A 21,449-nucleotide genomic window follows, 5' to 3' on the forward strand; every position below is an offset into this window, starting at 1 on the left:
GAGCTCTGATTGCGCCACTGCACTCCAGCCTGGGCAACAGAGAGAGACCCTGTCTCTAAAAAAAATGAAATAAAATACAATAAAGAATACAGTATAACCACTATTTACATAGCATTTGCATTGTATTAAGTATTCTAAGTAACCTAGAGATGTTTTAAAGTATACTGCATAGATTATTTTCAAATAATATACCATTTTATACGAAGACTTGAACATCTGCTGATTTTGATATGTGGGAAGTCCTGGAACCAATCCCCAGGGACACCAAGGGACAACTGTACCTCAGACTAGGAGGTTTAAACAAGAAAAATTTATTTTCTCACAATTGTGGAGACTAGACATCCAAGATCAAGGTGTCGGCCGGGTTGGTTTCTTCTGAGGCCTCTCTCCTTGGCTTGTAGATGATCATCTTTTTAAAATTGATTGATTGATTGGCTGAGTGCAGGGGACTTTATTGATGGTACACAACAAGGCGGGGCTCCCTAGGCCCCTCCCTTTTCAGGGAGTCTGCATGGAAACTGTGAGGAAGGGAGATTCTCAGTGTGGTGGGGGACTGAGTGTGGCAGGGATTTTCCAGCAGTGAGGGCCTCTCTCTTCCTCTCGTGCTCTTGCTGGGGCTGGTGGTCCGGGGGTCTTACTCCTTGGAGGCCATGTAGGCCATGAGGTCCGCCACCCTGTTGCTGTAGCCAAATTCATTGTCATACCAGGAAACAAGCTTGACAAAGTGGTCATTGAGGGCAATGCCAGCCCCAGCGTCGAAGGTGGAAGAATGAATGTCACGGTTGAAGTCGGAGGAGACAACCTGGTGTTCAGTGTAGCCCCAGATGCCCTTGAGGGGGCGTCAGACGCCCGCTTCACCACCTTCTTGATGTCATCATATTTGACAGGTTTTTCCAGGCAGCAGGTCAGGTCCATGACCGACACTTTGGCAGCGGGGGCACCGAAGGCCATGCAAGTGAGCTTCCCATTCAGCTCAGGGATGACCTTACCCGCAGCCTTGGCAGCACCAGCAGAGGCAGGGATGATGTTCTGGAGAGCCTCGTGGCTGTCACATCACAGTTTCCTGGAGGGGCCATCCACAGTCTTCTGGGTGGCAGTGATGGCATAGACTGTGGTCATGAGTCCTTCCACAATACCAGAGTTGTCATGGATGACCTTGGACGGGGTGCTAAGCAGTTGGTGGTGCAGGAGGCATTGCTGACAATCTTGAGGCCGTTGTCATGCTTCTCATGGTTCACGCCCATCACGAACATGGGGGCATCAGCAGAGGGTGCAGAGATGATGACCCTTTTGGCTCCCCCCTGCAAGTGCGCTCCAGCCTTCTCCATGGTGGTGAAGATGCTGGTGGACTCCACGACGTATTCAGCACCAGCATCGGCACGTTTGATTTTGGAGGGATCTCGCTACTGGAAGATGATGATGGGATTTCCCCGTTCTCAGCCTTGACAGTGCCATGGAATTTGCTATGGATGGAATCATACTGGAACATGTAGACCATGTAGTCGAGGTCAATGAAGGGTCATTGATGGCGACAATATCCACTTTACCAGAGTTAAAAGCAGCCCTGGAGACCAGGCACCCAATACAACCAAATCCATTGGTTCCAACCTTCACATTCACCATGCTGTCTCAGGGATGTGAGAGAAGACGCGGCTGTCTGTCAAATGGGAGGAGCAAAGAGCCAATTTTGTTTTTTTAAGAAACAGGCTTGACCAGGCGTGGTGGCTCATGCCTATAATCCCAGCACTTTGGGAGACCGAGGCAGGTGGATCACCTGAGGTCAGGAGTTCAAGACCAGCCTGGCCAACATGGTGAAACCCCGTCTCTACTAAAAATACAAAAAATTAGCCGAGCGTGGTGGCTCACACGCCTGTAGTCCCAGCTCTAGCTGGGAGGCTGATGCAGGAGAATCACTTGAACCCAGGAGGTAGAGGTTGCAGTGAGCTGAGATCACACCACTGCACTCCAGCCTGGGCAACAGAGTGAGACTCGGTCTCAAAAAAAAAAAAGAGCTCTCACTGTGTTGCTCAGGCTGGCCTCAAACTCCTGGCCTCAAGCAATCCTCCTGCCTTGGCCTCCCAAAGTGTTGAGATTATAGGTTTGAGCCACCACAGTGGGCCTTAAATGGTCATCTTGTTCCTGTATCTTCACATGGTCTTCCCTCTGTATGTCTGTGTCCTAATCTCCTCTTCTTTTTTTCTTTTTTTTGAAACTGAGACTTGCTCTGTCACCCAGGCTGGAGTGCAGTGGCGCGATCTCAGCTCACTGCAACCTCCGCCTCCTGGATTCAAGCAATTCTCCTGCCTCAGCCTCCCAAGTAGCTGGGATTACAGGCACTCACCACCATGCCCAGCTAATTTTTTTCTTGAGACAGTGTCTCTCTCTGTCGTCCAGGCTGGAGTGCAGACGCGTGATCTCGGTTCACTGCAACCTCCACCTCCCTGGTTCAAGCAATTGTCCTGTCTCAGCCTCCTGAGTAACTGGGACTACAGGCACATGCCACCACGCCCAGCTAATTTTTGTATTTTTAGTAGAGATGGGGTTTCACCATATTGATCAGGGTGGTCTCGAACCCCTGACCTCAGATGATCCACCCACCTCGGCCTCCCAAAGTGCTGGGATTATAGGCGTGAGCCACTGTGCCCACCCCTAATCTCCTTTTCTTATAGGGACACCAGTCATTGGATTGGGACCTCCGTCCGCCAATGACTTTATTTTCACTTAATTACCTCTTTAAAGGTGCTATCTCCAGATACAGTCACATTCTGAGGCACTGAGAGTTAGGACTTCAACATATGCATTTGGAGGGGGACACATTCCAGCCCATAATACACACTTGTTAGCAGGAGTCAGGCCTACCCTGCAGTGTAGCTCTGGAAATAGCCCCCTGCCCTTTCTCAGCCTGTTTCCTCTTTTGTAAACCAGGGGCTTCCACTGACGGTGCTCATGGCTGCTGTTGTGCACTGTGCTTCTTAAAAGCTCTGTCTGGGACTGATGTTTAGCTAAATTTAGGGCCAATCTGTCCCCATCGTGGGCTTGGTGGAGCTGAAGAAGGGTGTGGGTGGACTCACAAGGAGATGGCTCCAGGCCCGCAGGTTCCCCTCCTCCGGCTTTGCTAAAGGTCTCCGTTCCTCTCCTTTGGTGAGGCTCCAGGAGTGGCTCAGGCCCTCCACTGAACACTGACCATCCTCCAGGCTGCACCCGGAGGACATGTGCACCAGGCCTGTTCCCAAGGCCTGCCTCTGCCCGGTGGCCCCAAGCCCAGTCTGCCCTGGACCTCAACAAAGGGATGAGTTACATTTGGCAAAGAACAGTGCTAGGTGCCTTTCATGGTTAGCTTGAGAACCCCCATTTGATGAATGGAGAAACTGAGGCAGGGTCAGGCACAGTGGCTCACATCTGTAATTCCAGCAGTTTTGGAGGCCAAGGCAGGCAGATCACTTGAGGTCAGGAGTTTGAGACCAGCCTGGCCAATATGGTGATACCCTGTCTCTACTAAAAATACAAAAATTAGCTGGGTGTGGTGATGGACACCTGTAATCCCAGCTACTCAGGAGGCTGAGGCAGGAGAATCGCTTGAACCTGGGAGGCGAAGGTTGCAGTGAACTGAGATCATGTCACTGCACTCCAGCCTAGGAGACAGAGTGAGACTCTATCTCAAAAAAACAAAAACAGAACAAAAACAAAGAAACTGGGGGCCAGACGGGGTGGCTCACGCCTATAATCCCAGCACTTTGGGAGGCCGAGGTGGGCGGATCGCAAAGTCAGGAGATCGAAACCATCCTGGCCAACATGCTGAAACCCCATCTCTACTTAAAAATACAAAACTTAGCTGGGCATGGTGGCGCATGCCTTTAATTCCAGCTACTCGGGAGGCTGAGGCAGGAGAATCGCTTGAACCAGGGAGTCGGAGATTGCAGTGAGCTGAGATCCCGCCACTGTACTCCAGCCTGGTGACAGAGCAATACTCTGTCTCAAAAAAAAAAAAAAAGAAAACAAAGCAAAAAGAAAGAAGAAAAGAAACTGGGGCAAACACCTACACTTAACACCTGGCCTTGAATCTCACCCACTTCCACCTTCTCAGGAACTTCTCACTTCTGTATTTCAATCACTTTCAATTGAATCCATCTCATGAATGTTTTATTTATTTACTTATCTGTAGAGATGGGGGTCTCCCTATGTTGCCCAGGCTGGTCTCAAACTCCTGGACTCAAGCGATCTGCCCACTTTGGCCTCCCAAAGTGCTGGGATTGTAGGGGTGAGCCACTGCGCCCAGCCAATAATTCTTATATTAGACAGAATAGCCATTCATTTGTGACATGAGTTGCAAATATTTTTTCCTAGTTTGTCATTTTCCTTTTGACTCTATTGAGGTGAAGGAGACATAGGCTCTTGAGTACATTTCTAATGGCTTGTGCAGATTGCTACCACTCCTGTGATTGACAATTTGGCATTATCTAGCAAAATTGCAAATGCATTTATCCTTTGACTCAGCAGTCTCATTTCTGGGGATGTTTTTTCCTGATCAGATAGCTCAGATTTTCTTTTCTCTTTCCTTTATTTATTTTTTCTGAACACTCCTGGGAATTTATGCTATAGAGCTACTTTACATGAATGAGTATTGTGTGTGTGTGTGTGTGTGTGTGTGTGTGTGTGTGTGTGTGTGTGGCTTGGTACTGTTGACTTTGTTTTTAGAAGACTGGAAACAGTCTAAGGAATAATCAAAATCATCAATAGGGAAGTGATGAAATAAACTATGTTAAATCCACAAAACGGAATATTTTGTTGCCATAAAATAATGAAGAAGGCTTCTATGTATTGTAATGAAAAGAGCTCTAGGATATACCGTTAAGTGAAAAAAGCAAGGAGAGGCTGGGCACGGTGACTCGCACCTGTAATCTCAGCACTTTGGGAGGCTGAAGTGGGCAGATCGCTTGAGCCCAGGAGTTTCAGACCAGCCTGGGTAACATGGTAAAACCTCGTCTCTACAAAAAATACAAAAATACAAAAAATTAGTCCCAGCTAATCAGGAGGCTTCAGGTGAGAGGATCACTTGAGCCCAGGAAGTTGAGGCTGCAGTGAGCCACGATTGCACCACTGTACTCCAGCCTGGGTGCAACGAGACCCTGCCTCAAAAAAAGAAAGAACTATGTAATGCCACATTTGGATGCCTACCCAAGACACAACGCCAAAGCAGAGGTTTGCAACCAGGGCGATTTTCCCAACAAGAGATGTTGGGCAACATCTGGAAGCAATGTTTGCAACTAGGGATGGGGCCAGGCGCGGTGGCTCATGCCTGTAATCCCAACACTTTGGGAGGCCGAGGCGAGCGAATCACCTAAGGTCAGGAGTTTGAGACCAGCCTGACCAACATGGAGAAAACCTGTCTCTACTAAAAATACAAAAATTAGCTGGGTATGGTGGCGTGTGCCTGTAATCCCAGCTACTCGGGAGGCTGAGGCAGGAGAATCACTTGAACCTAGGCGGCGGAGGTTGCAGTGAGCCAAGACGGTACCACTGAACTGCACTGCACTCCAGCCTGGGTGACAAAATGAGACTCTGTCAAAAACAAAAACAAAAAAAAACACCTAGGGATGGGGTGCTACTAGCATCTAGTGAATCAAAGGTAGGAAGGCTGCTAACACACAGGACAGCCCCCTATGACCCAGAATCATCCAGCCCAAATGTCAACAGTGACAAAGTAAAGAAACCCTGGATTAGCATTTTCTCTGACGTCAAAGTTAAATCCAGTGGACTTCTGTTTTTAAGTCTTTATCTATCTTGGCCTCTGAAGGAGTATGCCGGATCATTGACTCTCCCTCCTTCATGCAAAGCTGAATCCTGTGACTTCTGCCATGATGCTGGCTTCCCTTCCTCCATCCCCTTTGCGGGCTCATCCTCCTACATGGCAATTAGATATCAGGGTTCCTGGAGGCGAGTCCTAAGCCCTCTTTTTGTCTCACCCCACACTGACCCTCACTGATCCCACTCACTTTGACTTTGTTTTTGGTTTATTTCAATAGAGATGGGGTTTCACCATGTTGCCCAGGCTGGTCTCAAACTCCTGGCCTCAAGCAATCCTCCAGCCTCGGCCTCCCAAAGTGCTGGGATTACAAGTGTGAGGCACTGACCCAGCCACACCTTGGACTTTGGTTACCATCTTTTCTTTTCTTTTCCTTTTTTTTTTTTTGACGGAGTCTCGCTCTGTACCCCAGGCTGAAGTACAGTGGCGCAATCTCGGCTCACTGCAACCTCTGCCTCTCGGGGTCAAGCAATTCTCCCACCTCAGCCTCCCAGGTAGCTGGGACTACAGGCGCGTGCCACCACGCCTGGCTAATTTTTTTATTTTTAGTAGAGATGAGGTTTCACCGTGTTAGCCAGGATGGTCTCGATCTCCTGACCTCGTGATCCACCCGCCTCGGCCTCCCAAAGTGCTGGGATTACAGGCGTGAGCCACTGCGCCCAGCGTTGGTTACCATCTCTACACCAATTCCCACAATTATACACAGCCCAAACCTCACCTTGCAGTCAATTCCATACATCTAACTTCCTGCTCCACAACCTTGCCTAGATGTTTCCAAGGCCTCTGGGGCTCATCAGGAGGACGAGCTTGCCTTCAGGGTCCTCCATACCCAATCTTCTTTTGGTGTCCCTATTTCAGTGACTAGCAAAACCTTCGATCTAGATCCACAAGCAAGAAGCCTAGAAGTCCACTGGGCACCGTGGCTCATGCCTGTAATCCCAGCACTTTGGGAGGCCGAGGCAGGTGGATTATTTGAGGCCAGGAGTTTGTGACCAGCCTGACAAACACGGTGAAACCCCATCTCTACTAAAAATACAAAAAAATTAGCCAGGCGTGGTAGTGGGCGCCTGTAATCTCAGCTACTCCGGAGGCTGAGGAAGGAGAGTCACTTGAACTCAGGAGGCAGAGGTTGCAGTGAGTCAAGATCACGCCACTGCACTCCAGCCTGGGCAACAGAGTGAAACTCCATCTCAAACACACACATACACATACACACACACACACATTTTGATTTTTGTGAGCCACGGCTCCCGGCCATAATAGCCCTTAGATTTTTGAGTGACACAGAACTGAAGGAATTGAATGCAAGCTACCGTTGCTACCTGGGGAAGAAGGGTCACAGTCAAAGGCACAGAAAGTGCAAAGACCCTTCAGTAGTGAGAGAAGATGAGTATCATTCCCCGCACACTTACTGGCTATTTGTATTTCTTTATTTCCATTTACCAGTTTACATTCTCTGATTTTCCTTTTTTTTTCTTTTTTCTTTTCTTGTTTGTTTTCTTTTCTTTCTTTCTTTTTTTTTTTTTAAGATACAGTCCTGCTGTGTCACCCAGGCTGGAGTGCAGTAGCAGGATCTCAGCTCACTGCAGCCTCTGGCTCCCAGGTTCAAGCAATTCTCCTGTCTCAGACTCCCGAGTTGCTGGGACTACGGGTGCATGCCACCACGTCCGGCTAGTTTTTTTGTATTTTTAGTAGAGACGGGGTTTCACTGTATTGGTCACACTGGTCTCAAATGCCTGACCTCAGGTGATCCACCCACCTTGGCCTCCCAAAGTGCTGGGATTACAGGCGTGTTGTTTGTTTTCATTTTTGTTTTTGTTTTTTGAAACAGGCTGGAGTGCAGTGGTGCAATCACAGCTCACTGCGGCCTCAAACTCTTGGGCTCAAGTGATCCTCCCACCTCACGCTCTGAAGTAGCTGGAACTATAGGCAACCACCACCACGCCCAGCTAATTTTTTTTGTATGTTTTGTAGAGATGGAGTCTCATCATGTTGCCAGGTTGGTCTCGAACTCCCGGGCTCGAGCAATCCTCCCACCTCAGGCTCTCAAAGTGCTGGGACTAATGACGTGAAGACGTGAGCCCAGCCTGCTCTTTTTCCTATTGGATTTACAGTCCTTTTCTTTCTGATTTGTGAGAGCTAATTTTGGTTTATGGATATTACCCCTTATCTGTCCTTTGCATTACGCACTTTTAAAATCATTTGCTATTTGTGTTTATTTTGCATATGGTAGTTTTTGCTACATAGACAATTTTCCATTTTTTTAAGTCAATTTTTTTTTTTTTTTTTTTGAGATGGAGTCTCTGTTGCCCAGGCTGGAGTGCAATGGTGTGATCTCAGCCCACTGCAATGTCTGCCTCCCAGGTTCAAACAATTCTCCTGCCTCAACCTCCCAAGTAGCTGGGATTACAGGCTCCTGCCACCATGCCCAGCTAATTTCTGTATTTTAGTAGAGAGGGGATTTCCCCATGTTGGCCAAGCTGTTCTCAAACTCCTGACCTCAAGTGATCCGCCTTGGCCTCTCAAAGTGCTGGGATTACAGGCATGAGTCACAGCGCCTGGCCTTTTCTAGTCAAATTTATGATTTCTGAACTCGGTTTCTCATCTGGAAAAGCCTTTTGCATCGAGTTTTTTTTTTTTTAATCATTTACATTTTATTTTAATTCTTTTATAGCTTTATTTTTAACTTTGAAATCTCTGATCCATCTGTTGTTTCCTAGGGTTTAAAGAGTAAGGTATCTAGTAACTGTGAATATAGCTTTATATTTCTCCAAAGACCATCAAGTAGCCCAACTTTTCCTCACTAATTTGCTTTGTTTTTGTCTTGTTTTAGAGACAGGGTCTTGCTCTGTCGTCCAGGCTGGAGTGCACTGGTACTGGAAGCTCACTGCAGCCTCAAACTCCTGGGCTCAGGCAATCCTCCGACCTCAGCCTCCAGAATAGCTGGGACTACAGGTATGTGCCACCAAGCATGGCTAATTTTTTAAAATTTTTTAGAGACCAGATTTTACCATGTTACCCAGGCTGGTCTCGAACTCCTGGACTCAATTGGTCCTCTCGTCTTGGCCCCCAAAAGTGCTGGGATTACAGGCGTGAGCACCACACCTGGCCCTTCCTCATGACCTGAAACGCCCCTGTGTCGGATGTTAAGTTCAAATCTACCCCTTTCGTAGTCATCTTTGCAATGCTGAGGCTACAACTGTGCAAACCACCTTAGCCGCTCTCTGCTAGACTCCCTGCTGGAGGCGGACTGCGAGGCTGGGGGAGTGAGGACACCAGAGTCCTTCCTGTTCCCATGACCCTGGGGCAATGGTGATGCTACTGGGTGGCTTGGGGGACTTTAGCCCCCCCGCCACTTGCTCTTCTGTCCCCCCACCAAGTCCTCCCAAATAAACATACTCTAAGCCAGGCACGGTGGCTCACGTCTGTAATCCCAGCACTTTGGGACGCGGAGGCTGGTGGATCACCTGAGGTCAGGAGTTTAAGACCAGCCTGGCAAACATGGCGAAACCCCGTCTCTACTAAAAATACAAAAATTAGCCATGCGTGGTGGCAGGTGCCTGTAATCCCAGTTACTGGGGAGGCTGAGGTAGGAGAATCACTTGAACCAGGGAGGCGGAGGTTGCAGTGAGCTGAGATCGCACCACTGCACTCCAGCCTGGGCAACAGAGCAAGACTCCATCTCAAAATCATCATCATCATCATAATAATAGTATTAATAGCAATAATAAACATACTCTTGAGTTAAACAGCACGTCTGTCTTCCAATGTTGCCTTGAAACAAACTCCCCAGCACTTCTCTTCCTCTTCCAACCAGATTGCCATCCTAAAGATGTCTGCAGAGAAATTCTGAAATGGATCTGATTCTCTGAAGTGAGAGCTGAAGCCAGGCACAGGGGCTCATGCCTTTAATCTCAGTGCTCTGGGAGGCTGAGGCAGGAAGCTCTCTTGAGCCTAGGAGTTTGAGACCAGCCTGGGCAACATAGGGAGACCCCCATCTCTATTTTAAAAAGTAAAATAAAATAAAAGATAAAAAAATAAAGAAGGAGGCCAGGCGCGGTGGCTCATGCCTGTAATCCCAGCACTTTGGGAGGTCAAGGCGGGCAGATCATGAGGTCAGGAGATCGAGACCATCCTGGCCAACATGGTGAAATCCCGTCTCTACTAAAGATACAAAAATTAGCCAAGCATGGTGGCGTATGCCTTTAATCCCAGCTACTCAGGAGGCTGAGGCAGGAGAATCGCTTGAACTCAGGAGGCGGAGTTGCAGTGAAGCGAGATGGTGCCACTGCACTCCAGCCTGGTGACACAGCGAGACTCCATCATAAATAAATAATAAATAAATAAATAGAAGGAGAGCTGACAACTGCCTAAGAGGGCTGTTCTCACATATCCCACCTTGCTGAGGTCTGCACATAGCTTGCCCACGCTGCCAACCTTCTCTGTGAGCCAAGTGTGCTCACCCTAAGATGGCACTCCCAGCCCCCACTCTCTCCTGGTTCCTCCTCCCCACCACACAACTGTCCAGAAGAAGGATCCAGACCAGGGGGCAGAGTCCCCTGTGGCTAGGGACTGACTCCGCTGGGCTGGGCATCTGAGGCCACCAGGGAGCCACCATAGTTCTTTGGGCAGCTCCATTTCAACACAGGGCCACATGGCAGGGGCAGTTCCCTTGCTGGTATTTGATGGAACAGCTGCAGCACGCAGGGGAGAGATTCTTCTTATTGTGTATGGATCCCCAAGGACAGACTAAGGGCCAGGAGGTGGAAGGTACAGGAAGGGAGCCTGTGATGGTTAGTATTGAGTGTCAACTTCATTGGATTGGAGGATGCAAAGTATTGATCCTGGGTGTGTCTGTGAGGGTGTTGCCAAAGGAGATAAACATTTGAGTCAGTGGTCTGGGAGAGACAGACCCACCGTCCGTCTGGGTGGGCACCATCTAATCAGCTGCAAGTGTGGCTAGAATAAAAGCAGGCAGCAGAATGTGGAAGCACTAGGCTGGCTGAGTCTTCTGGCCTCCATCTTTCTCCCGTCCTGGATGCTTCCTGCCCTCGAACATCAGACTCCAAGTTTTTCAGCTTTTGGACTCTTGGACTTACACCAGTAGTTTGCCAGGGGCTCTCGGGCCTTCAGCCACAGACTAAAGGCTGCACTGTCAGCTTCTCTAATTTTGAGGTTTTGGGACTTGGACTGGCTTCCCGGCTCCTCAGCTTGCAGACAGCCTATTGTGGGACTTCATTTGTTATCGTGTGAGTCAATTCTCCTAATAAACTCCCCTTCAAATATTCATCTATCCTATCAGTTCTGTCCCTTTGGAGAACTCTGACTAATAGAGAGCCCTTTTAATTGCCTGCAGCTCTGTGGGAGGTAGTGAGTTTCCCATCCGTGTTCCTTTCCCTGGAATGCTCTTCCCACAAGGATTTGCAGAGCTCTCTACTCAGCCCCTTGAGGTCCATGCCACTCAAGTGTCACTTTATCAGTAAGGCCATCTGCAGCCACCTACCTAACATTGCAGACCTCCCACTCCATCCTCTTCTTGCTCTACTTTCTTCATCACTTATTATCATCGATTTTTATTAATTTATTTTTCTTTTTTTTTTTTTTTAGATGGAATCTCACTCTGTCGCCCAGGCTGGAGTGCAGTGACGCGATCTTAGCTCACTGCAACCTCTGTCTCCCGGGTTCAAGCGATTCTCCTGCCTCAGCCTCCTGAGTTGCTGGGATTACAGATGGGTGCTACCACACCCGGCTAATTTTTTGTATCAGTAGAGACGGAGTTTCACCACGTTGGCCAGGCTGGTCTCGAACTCCCAACCTCAAGTGATCCTCCAGCCTCGGCCTCCCAAAGGGCTGGGATTAGTGGCATGAGCCACTTCACCTGGCCTATTTTTATTAATTTATCTTATTTATTATCTATCTCCTGCCACAAGAATATAACTCCACAAAGGCAGGGACGTATATTAGTTTTGTTCATTCCCGAATCCCCTGTGTCTAGAATATAAGTGCACATAGTAGGCACTGTAAATATCGTTTTCATTCTCATTTCACAGCTATAGAAACTGAGGTTCATAGAGGACAAATAACTGGCTTTCACAGCACGCCTAGGTTTCCAACCCCAGACATTCTGTCCCCTTAACCCTACACTACACTGTGGTTAGAAAATGCTTATTGTAGCACTGTGTGTAATAGAAGAAGGCTGTAACCAACCTGATTTCCCATCAGTAGGGGAGCAGTTAAACAAATTACAATACCACGCATCCTGTAATAGCCTATAAAAGCAATCTGTAAATGAATTAAGCAGACCAATATGCACATATATGGAACAATCTTCAAGCTATTGTTAAGTGAAGATAGCACGATGCCCAACAGTGCATTGCATGTGCTCTCGTGTGAAATAATAATAGTAATGATAATGATAATAAACAGGACCAGCCGCGGTGGCTTACGCCTGTAATCTCAGCACTTTGTGAGGCCAAGGTGGGAGGACCGCTTGAGCCCACAGGTTTGAGACCAGCCTGGGCAACACAGTGAGACCTTGTCTCTACAAAAAATTAAAAAATTACGTGGTGGCAATGCCTGTAGTCCCAGGTAGTTGGGAGGCTGAGGTGGGAGGATTGCTTGAGCCTGGGAAGTCGAGGCTACAGTGAGCTATGATTTCACCAGTGCACTCCAGCCTGGATGATAGAGAGAGACCTCATCTCAAAAAATAAAATAAAAATAAATGACAAACAAGATAGTCACACACACAAAGGCTGGATGTGCAGAGAGATGTTCTGGAAGGATGCTCTAGAAACTGTTGATAAGGCAAAGGACAGCCTGGGGGCCTCTAGTAGGAGGAAGCCTTTGTATTCCTTTTTGTAGCACTGAGATTGGGTGTTTTTTGTTGGTTTGTTTTTTTATGGAATCTTGCTGTGTCACCGAGGTTCGAGTGCAGTAGCACAGCCTTGGCTCACTGCAACCTCTGCCTCCCAGGTTCAAGCGATTCTCCTGCCTCCGCCTTCTGAGTAGCTCGGATTACAGGTGCCCACTACCACACCTGGCTAATTTTTTGTATTTTTAGTAGAGACGGGGTTTCACCATGTTGGCCAGGCTAGTCTCGAACTCCTGGCCTCAAGTGATCCTCCCACCTCGGCCTCCCAAAGTGCTGGGATTACAAGCATGAGCCACCACACCCAGCCAGCATTGGGATTTGAGTTCATGCAAACGATTTACTTTTTTTCGGCAACATAAATCTTCCACATAGTTTAAAACTCAAAGCTACAGGAGGTATCTCAAAAATTAGCAGCCCCTTATCTGCTGCTCTGCACTCCAACTCTTCTCTTTCTAAATTAGGCAATGCATTCAACTCTTTTAGCTGATCCTGCTGTTTGCTGTTGTCTTTGGAAGTCAAGGTCATTCAAACTCTAAGCAACATGAAAATCACCCAGGGATCTTGTTAAAATACAGGTTCTGATTCAGCAGGTCTGGGGCAGGTTCCAAGATTGTGCATTTCTAATAAACTCCCAGATGATGCTGATGCTACTGGTCCATGGATTATTCTTTGAATGGCAAGATTCTAAAGAATCTGTGAACACAGCTATTTCTTGATTTTTCTGGTTTTGATCTTACTTCCTACTATAGAAAATGAAAATTTAGTTCTCTAATATCCTATCCCTCCTCTTCCACACACATGCATACTGTCTTCATCCTCCCGATACGGTTATATAACCTTTTTGGTTAAATATGGTTACATAACCTTTTTGGTTAAATATGGTTATATAACCTTTTTGGTTAAAATAAGTTTTGGTATTTATATTATTATACCTTTGTTGATAATATTAACAGCTCAGCCACATAGTATACCATGAAGGCATTTCCATTTTTGTGCAGCTTTTTGTTTTCCCTGGAGTTAATCATTGCTTAATATTTTCACTTCGGCTTTATCAGTGCATTCACAAACCTTCCTGACAAAACTGAAAGGCTCTTGTTAGTATATTCAAACACATTGCATAATCTAGGTCTTGCAGCCCCTGTCCCCTGATCCAATATAGGCTGGTTGCTCCATGTATTTCCTCCAACAGAGCGAGACTCCCCCCCCAAAAAAAAAAGTGCAAGAAATGGGTTACTAAACAGAGTTTGAGGCAGAGAGAAGGATTTGGAACCTCCGCTATGGATTAGATTATGACTGCTAATTGTATCCTATTCGCCCTTCCTCTTTTCAGTAGTAACCCACCTTTGCACCTTTAGCAATGCATATGGCCATGCAGCTAGAGACTGAATTTCCCAGTCTCCCAGTCTCCCTTGCAGCGAGGAACCAACTATTTGCTAATAGAAAATGAGTAGGAGTAAGGAGTGTCACTTAGGCATCACTCCATCTTTCTTCCTTCTTGAGGACCAAAATGTGAGCATGATGCCTATAAGCCATTTTTGACCAAGAAGACTACCAACCCCTGGACTGCTACCTGAGAAACAAAATTCTACCTTGTGATAAAGAAAACTTGGCCCAAACCTGGCTCAGGATATAAATTTTTTCCATGTGATGCAATTCACAACCTCCTTCTGGGAAGACATTGGCATACTTAACAAAATGAAGAAGCAACTTTTTTTTTTTTTCGAGACCGAGTTTCACTCTTGTTGCCCAGGCTGGAGTGCAATGGCACAATCTCGGCTCACTACAACCTCCACCTCCCAGGTTCAAGTGATCCTCCTGCCTCAGCTTCCCAAGTAGCTGGGATTACAAGCATGCGCCACCACGCCTGGCTAATTTTTTCTATTTAGTAGAGACAGGGTTTCACCGCATTGGTCAGGCTGGTCTTGAACTTCTGACCTCAGGTGATCCACCTGCCTTCGCCTCCCAAAGTGCTGGGATTACAGGCATAAGCCACCTTCCCCGGCCGCAACATTCTGATAAACTTTAATTCAAGTAAGACTTCTTCTAGGAAACCAGGGGCCCAGCGAAGTGGCTCATGCTTTGTAATCCTAGCACTTTGGGAGGCTGAGGTGGGAAAACTGCTTGAGGCCAGGAGTTCAAGACTAGCCTGGGTAATATAATGAGACCCCCATCTTTACAAAAATTAAAAATTAAAAAAATTAGCTGGGAATGGTGACACATGCTTGACACAGATGACACAGGCAGAGGGAACCAGCAGCCCTCTAGGAGGGGTGGCAAATGGCTGAGATTGAAGGGGTCAGACCCTCCAAGATGTTAGGGGCAGAGTTTGGAGCTGCATGGTGACTCTAATCCTCCTTCCCTAGGCTGTCATCAGAAGAGGGTCGGGGGTGGGAGAGCGAAAGGTGGAGTCTCAGGATTTTGTGAACTGTGTCTGAGCCTCCACATGCTACCTCCAGCTGAAGAGCCAGGCCCAGCCACCCAAACAGGAGACAGACAGAGCTTCACAGCCACTAAGAATTAAGACCTATTGATTTTCCCCATTAGCTAGAGAACGCCATCAAAGTGCATTAAAACCAGGCAAAGCAGCAGCATCGTGAATAATTAACATCTGCAAATGACAACCCCATGGGGCTGAGGGGAGGCGGGAAGGGGCTTCTAGAGGCCTGGGGCACCCTGACCCCTTCTGACCCCCACCCCAGGGAGCCATAGTCTAGGCTGCCCTCCCCTCCTTGTCTCTTGTCCCCTCTCATTCCCTGTCCTCTCCTTAAAGAAACACCAAGTCCACAGCGCAGCCAGCGACCTAAGCCGATGCTGGAGCAGGGAAGATAGAGCACGGAGGCAAGAGTCAGCGGTGGCAGCTCTGCTGTGTGTCACTGTGTGACCTCAGCGAAGTTGCTGCCCCTTTCTGGGCTCATTCTCCGCCTCTGCACAGTGCAGCGATTGGTCCAGCTGGCCTCTTGCTCAGTCTGTGGTTCTAGAGAGGGACAGTGACTCCCAAAGTCACACAGCAGGTCAGTAGCAGAGCCTGGGCCACTGGGGCCTCTCCCGCAGCCCAGTCTATGGGACCCCTTTGTGCCAATCGGAAAAATCACTCCCTTTGGGTAAAGCAATTGGAAGAGGCCACCCCTTTGAGCGGACCAGTTTGAAAATGAATGCATGTCCTCTGAATAGATCAATTAGAAAAAGGCATCCGTCTAGGGGGACTAATTTTTTCCTTTTTTTTTTTTTTTTTTTTGAGACAGGGTCTCGCTCTGTCTCCCAAGCTGGAGTGCAATGGCGCAATCTCGGCTCACTGCAACCTCTGTCGCCTGGGTTCAAGCAATTCTCCCATCTCAGCCTCCTGAGTAGCTGGGATTACAGGTGTATGCCACCATGACTGGCTAATTTTTGCATGTTTAGTAGAGATGGGGTTTCACCACGTTGGCCAGGCCGATCTCGAACTCCTGACCTCAGGCAATCCACCCTCCTTGGCCTCTCAAAGTGCTGGGATTACAGGCCTGAGCCACTGTGTTCAGCCTAGGGGGACTAATTTTTTAAAGGCACCCTTCAGACTAACCAATAAGAAAGAAGGACTCTTTTGGGTGGGCCAATAAGAAAAAGGCAACTCCCCACACTGTCACAGTTGAAAAGTGCAAGTCTTGGCAGAGCAGAGGTAGGGCTGGATACCACCCCCCATCCATCCTCCCCTCCCCTCCCCTCCCCTCTCCCTGACCCCCCGACTGGCTCCTATCTGCCAGGGTGTCCTTATGCATTGTGCACAGCCTAAACAACTGTACATTGCTGCTCTGTTCCAAGCCTCCACCTTCTCTGGCCCAAGGAGGCCCAGACCTATTCTTCCAGCCAGTGGAACTCGGTTCCACATATATCGATGGTTCCTTCCAAGCCTCTCTGCTTCCCCACCTCCAAACTCCTCAGCCCCTTAGCTGACCCGAGTTCCCACTTTCATCTTCCTCCCACCCACCCTTCCTCCTCAGAGCCCTGGGTGGGCAGCTCTGGAAGCAATCCCTCATGCATCTCCGACTGCATCACCTCTGCCTTCTTGCTGCCTTGCAGCGCACCGTCCCTGCCTTCCATGCCTCTGAGCCTTTGCATACTCTATTCTCTCTGCTGGCGATACCTCCTCTCTTGAGCTCCCCTGGAAAACTCTACTCACTCTTCAAGGCTCGGCTTAAAGATCTCTGCCTGTCACTCTCCTCCTCAAACGCCAGCCAGTTCTTGCCTCTGGGCTTTTGCACCTCTTCCTAGAATGTTCTGCCTCCAGATCTGGCTGGTTCCTCCTCCTTCCTCCTCCTCCTCCTCCTCCTCCTTCGGGTTTCAGCTCCAGTGTTCCCTTCTTGGAAGGTGTTCCCTGAACACCCCTTCTAACTACCTCCCCATCAGCCTGTCACATGTCCCTGTTTTATTTTTTTCGTATCACTTTGGACAATCTGAATTTATTTTTCCTTTGTTTACGGGTGCTTCCAGAGCCATTGTGAATGGTGGTGCATGTTGTCAATTGCAGAGGAGGTGAGTGGGGCCGAAACCCAGCCTGGGTCCACACTACAAGCTGGTGTTGGGGCTGTACCTGCTTGGTGGGAAGCACCTTTTCCTAATTCACATGATGGCACTATGCAGGCAAGCTGCAGCTCCACTGGTGTCACCTCCTGCAGTGACACCCAAACCCACCAAAGAGGAATGACACCTGCCCACTTCACTGCTGCGTGCCCATGTCCAGCACGGTGCCTGGCACCAAACAGGTGCTCAATAAACATTTCCAAGCCTGGTGCAGTAGCTGTAATCCCAGCTACTTGGGAGGCTGAGATGGGAAGATTGCTTGAGCCCAGGAGTTTGAGACCAGCCTGGGAAGCATAGCAAAACCCTGTCTCAAATAAATTAAATAAATAAATAAATAAATAAATAAATAAATTCAGGCAAACAAATTCTCTTATGATTCCCCCACTCCCACCCTCTTCCCATACTCCTCAATAAAATACTCCAGGCACTGTGGCTGCTTCATCGCTGGGTCTCACTGAAGCCAGCCCCAGAACTGGGCCCAGGGTTGGCAAAGGTGACTATTAAGGGAACATAGGAGGACCCAGGAAGTTGAGGGGTGAGTGTGTGAGTTTGGGAGCCCTGGGGATGCTCCCTGAAGCTCTGAGCACCGTCTATCCCAGAGGGGCTGCCCTGAGCCCACAGTTCCCCCTCCCAAGGACCCCCAGCTTCCTGGAGGTACGTGTGGAGGGGTCAGTGGCCCACACACTCCCAAGCCCCGGGAGCCCAGTGCGTCACAGAGACTCGTGGGCAGGAGGTGGCACTGAGGGTCCTGCTGCAGCAGACAGGCTCAGAGCGGGGGCAGGATCAAGGCACCGCCCTTCCCTCTGCTCCCCGAGGCCACTTCGCCAGGCTGCCTGGCCGCACCCGCCCGGCCTGCCGGCCTCCCCAGCTCTGGCAGAGAAGGAGTTAACCTCCAGGCTTCGCAGCGTGAATGTGGAGCTATTAATACCCACAGCCCAGCCAGTCTGCCAGAGAAGCCACTGGAGCTGGGGAGAGCAGGGAGCAGGGAGAGCCGCCAGTCTCAGCCGAGCCGGGACCGGGACTCCGGGGGTCAGAACTTTTCTCAAGGACAGCGTGGGCACCGTGCCAGCCTCACCTGGCTCTTGCCTGTCTTTCAGCTGCAGGTCCCAAACCTCTCTCCTGGAGGCCACCCATGCCACCCACCCCAGCCGAGGAGAACAAACTTTCTTAAGGAAGGCACCTCTGCGGCCGTGCTGGCTGGACCGGGAGGAGCAGACGGCTGGACAGACAGGGGGACTGGGGCACGGGACACCTGCGAGCCTGCCCTCCCAGTCCTGCCTCTGACAGACAGCCACAGAGTGGGCAGCCGGGGGGCCTAGGGCTCCACAGGGGCAGTTGGGGGGCACTCCCAGACCTCCGCCCACCCACCAGCCACCTTGGAGTCCCGGTGGCTGGACACTGCTTCCCAGGGCCCAGCCCCGTGGCTGGAACCCCCGGGGGTCAAGACAGGAGCCCCCACCACACAGAGCCCCCGGCTCCTCCACCCACCGAGGCGACGGGCAACCTGAGTGAGAAGGCACAGGTGGCGGGCGGGCAAGTGCAGAGCCCTGAAGCCGACGGGCTGCTGACCCTGGAGCGCCCTGGCTCGGGGACTCCTGCCCAGGCTGGCGACGATGCTGCGGAGGCCACCCCCGGCCACCCCTGCCCTGTCCTGGAGCTGCCTCCAGCCTGGCCCATGGGCTGCGGAGTCGATGATGTGCCGGCCTTCTGCTTCGTCTGCTTCCACAGGGAGGAGGAGGAGGAGCTGCTGGAAGAAGTCCCATTGCGGAGGTCAGTGCCCGTGGGTGGCCAGTGGGTGGGCAGCAGGTGGGCGCAGCGCTCGACCCAGGGTGCCTGTGGGCCTGGCAGTCTTGCTTCAAGTCAATCTCTCTCTGTCCACTGCTTACCACCCGCTGCCACTTCCTGCTTCAGATCTCAGATCTCTTACCTGGTTGTTGCCACAGCCTCCTTCCTATCTCCCCAACCCTAGCCCCAGAGTGGCTTTCACGTCCTCTCCCACAGTGAGCATGTCCCTCCCCTGCTCAGAACCCTCCATGGCTCCCAGCTCCTGTGGGATAAAGTTAACACTTGGCTGAGCATTCAAGGCCTATGTGATTGGGGCCAACACTCCCCACCTCATCTCACTCTGTTCCCCTATATTCACCTCCAGTGAAACTCTGCCCAGACTTCTCTTCCCCCGTTCTCCTCCATCCACGCCCAGCTGCAATGCTTCCTCCTTCAGGAAGCCCTCCTGGATGTCCCTGTCCCACCCTAACCTGAGAGCCACCTTTCTATCCTGCACTGCAGTGGCACCTAACAGGTGTTCCATCTTTGTTGAATTCATAAGCGAAAATGCGTGCATGTGTATTTGCTTGTGTGTGTGTGTAAAAGAGAGAGAGAGAGAGACAGAATGGTTTGTGTGGCTGTGTGACTGGGTATTGGGGGTGACCGTGTGTGACTGTGAGCCTGTGTACGTTTGTGGAAGCAGGTATGAGTTCTACATACCTATGTGGAGGGAAGGGCTGTGCTTGGGGCCCAGTGGGAGCTCATGTCCTAGAGATCATTGTTCCTTTAGCCAGCTCTCCCCACCCCCACCTGCAGGGAAACCCAGGCTCCAGCCAAGTGCATTATCCAAGCTGTGACCACAGGCTCTGGGAGTGATCTGCAAGGGAGACAGGGGTCACCTCTGCTCCAGCCCAGCCTGCCTGCGCCTCCATCACTGTCTGAGTCAGCACTGCCCTGCCCTGGATGGGGAGAAGGGCAGGCATGGGCCAAGCCAGTTTCCCCCTCCAGGACCCTTGCAGGACAAGCGGGCCAGACGTGGGCTCCTGCAGCCTAGGCTGGGTTCCTCCCTGACTTTCTCTCTTGGACTCTGGGTCCACAGTTCCCGCTCCATGGGCCTCTGTCTCCTCATCTGTGAAATGAGAGGATGTTCCCTGCTATGGTTGTCAGCTTAACATTCAACACAGTGACTGGCCACCCACAGACTGCCAGGGCCTGGGCTGGGGACTGGAACCTGGCTCACAGGGTCACAGCCTGCTAGGAGAGACAAAAGAGAAGACAGGTCAGTTCTGCACAGAGTAGTGGGCATCTTGATGTGTGTGGGTGCACAGTGCCTAGGAAGTCAGGAGGCAAGGCGGACCACCTCTGCCCACAGGAGTCATCGGAGGCCCACCAGGTCTGTCTTAACGTGCAAGTGCCCTCCCAGGGGTGAGAGAGGCTGAGGAAAGGGCATCGCAGGCAATGGGAACGGCAAGAGGGAAGGCTCGGTGCAAATAAGAAACAAAGTGTGGATGGTGGGGATGAGGCTGGCAGAATGGGGCCAGATCACACAGGGCCTGGACGCTGAGCCAGGGACCTGACCCATAGGCACTGGAGCAAGCGATGGGGAAGACTCGAGACAAAACAGGGGCAAGTGAGGAGAGGCAAGGAAATAATAGGTGCAGAAGGGCTTCTTGAACTCCTAAGCAATGGTCTCATGATAGAACCCCATGTTCATAGTGAACACTCAAAATGCTTGTTGAATGAATAAATGAATGAATGAACGAACGAATATGACATTGGAAGATAGGGCATCAGGCAGGGTGTGGTGGTTCACACCTGCGACCCCAGACCTTTGGGAGGCTAAGGCGGGTAGATTGCTTGAGCTCAGGAGTTCGAGACCAGCCTAGGCAACACAGTGAGACCCCCATCTACACACATACACACACACACACACACACACACACACACAATTAGCCAGGCATCGTGGCATGCATCTGTTAGTCCCAGCTATTCCTGGGGCTGAAGCAAGAGGATCCCTTGAGCCCAGAAGTTCGAGGCTGCACTGAGCTATGGTCACGCCCCTGCACTCCAGCCTAGGCGACAGAGTGAGACTCTGTCTCAAAAAAGAGAAAGAGAGAGAAGAGGACATGGGAATAATCCGAGTTGAATTGTTAAAAAATACTACACTCCCGGACCCTGCCTTGGCGATTTTGCAGCTTCAGGTCTTAGGATGGATGTGTAATGTTGATCAGTTTCCTCCAGGTGAACAACTTAAGCAAACCAGCATTTGGGAAGCCCCAGAAAGAGACAGGCATAGGCCTTAGGGTTGGCAGCCGTGAACTCCTGCCCCCTCCTCCCTCATCCCTTCATCTCCCACCTCTGATTCTGGGGACTCTCTGTAGGGGATGTCTCTCCGCCTCCTGCCCTGGGAGTATGGTAGCCTGTGTTTGCAGGAGCTGGTCTCCTTTCTAGCTGGTG

The 21,449-nt window shown here is 50.2% G+C and overlaps 1 protein-coding gene and 1 pseudogene across 1 annotated transcript in view; one reads left to right on the plus strand and one right to left on the minus strand.

The window, feature by feature from the left end:
- Positions 1–631: 631 nt before the first annotated feature.
- LOC116470230 (glyceraldehyde-3-phosphate dehydrogenase-like) lies at positions 632–1,623 on the minus strand (annotated as a pseudogene).
- A 16,578-nt stretch (positions 1,624–18,201) lies between these two features.
- SBK1 (SH3 domain binding kinase 1) overlaps positions 18,202–21,449 on the plus strand; it is a 67,921-nt gene continuing 64,673 nt past the window's right edge. Inside the window, exon 1 of the mRNA XM_032155768.2 lies at positions 18,202–18,998. Within this exon, the coding sequence (XP_032011659.1) occupies positions 18,904–18,998 (95 nt within the window). The 5' untranslated portion in view covers positions 18,202–18,903. The remainder of the gene's footprint in view (positions 18,999–21,449) is intronic.

Source organism: Hylobates moloch, unplaced genomic scaffold (assembly GCF_009828535.3).
Source record: "Hylobates moloch isolate HMO894 unplaced genomic scaffold, HMol_V3 SCAFFOLD_6, whole genome shotgun sequence".
Classification (NCBI taxonomy): Eukaryota; Metazoa; Chordata; class Mammalia; order Primates; family Hylobatidae; genus Hylobates; species Hylobates moloch.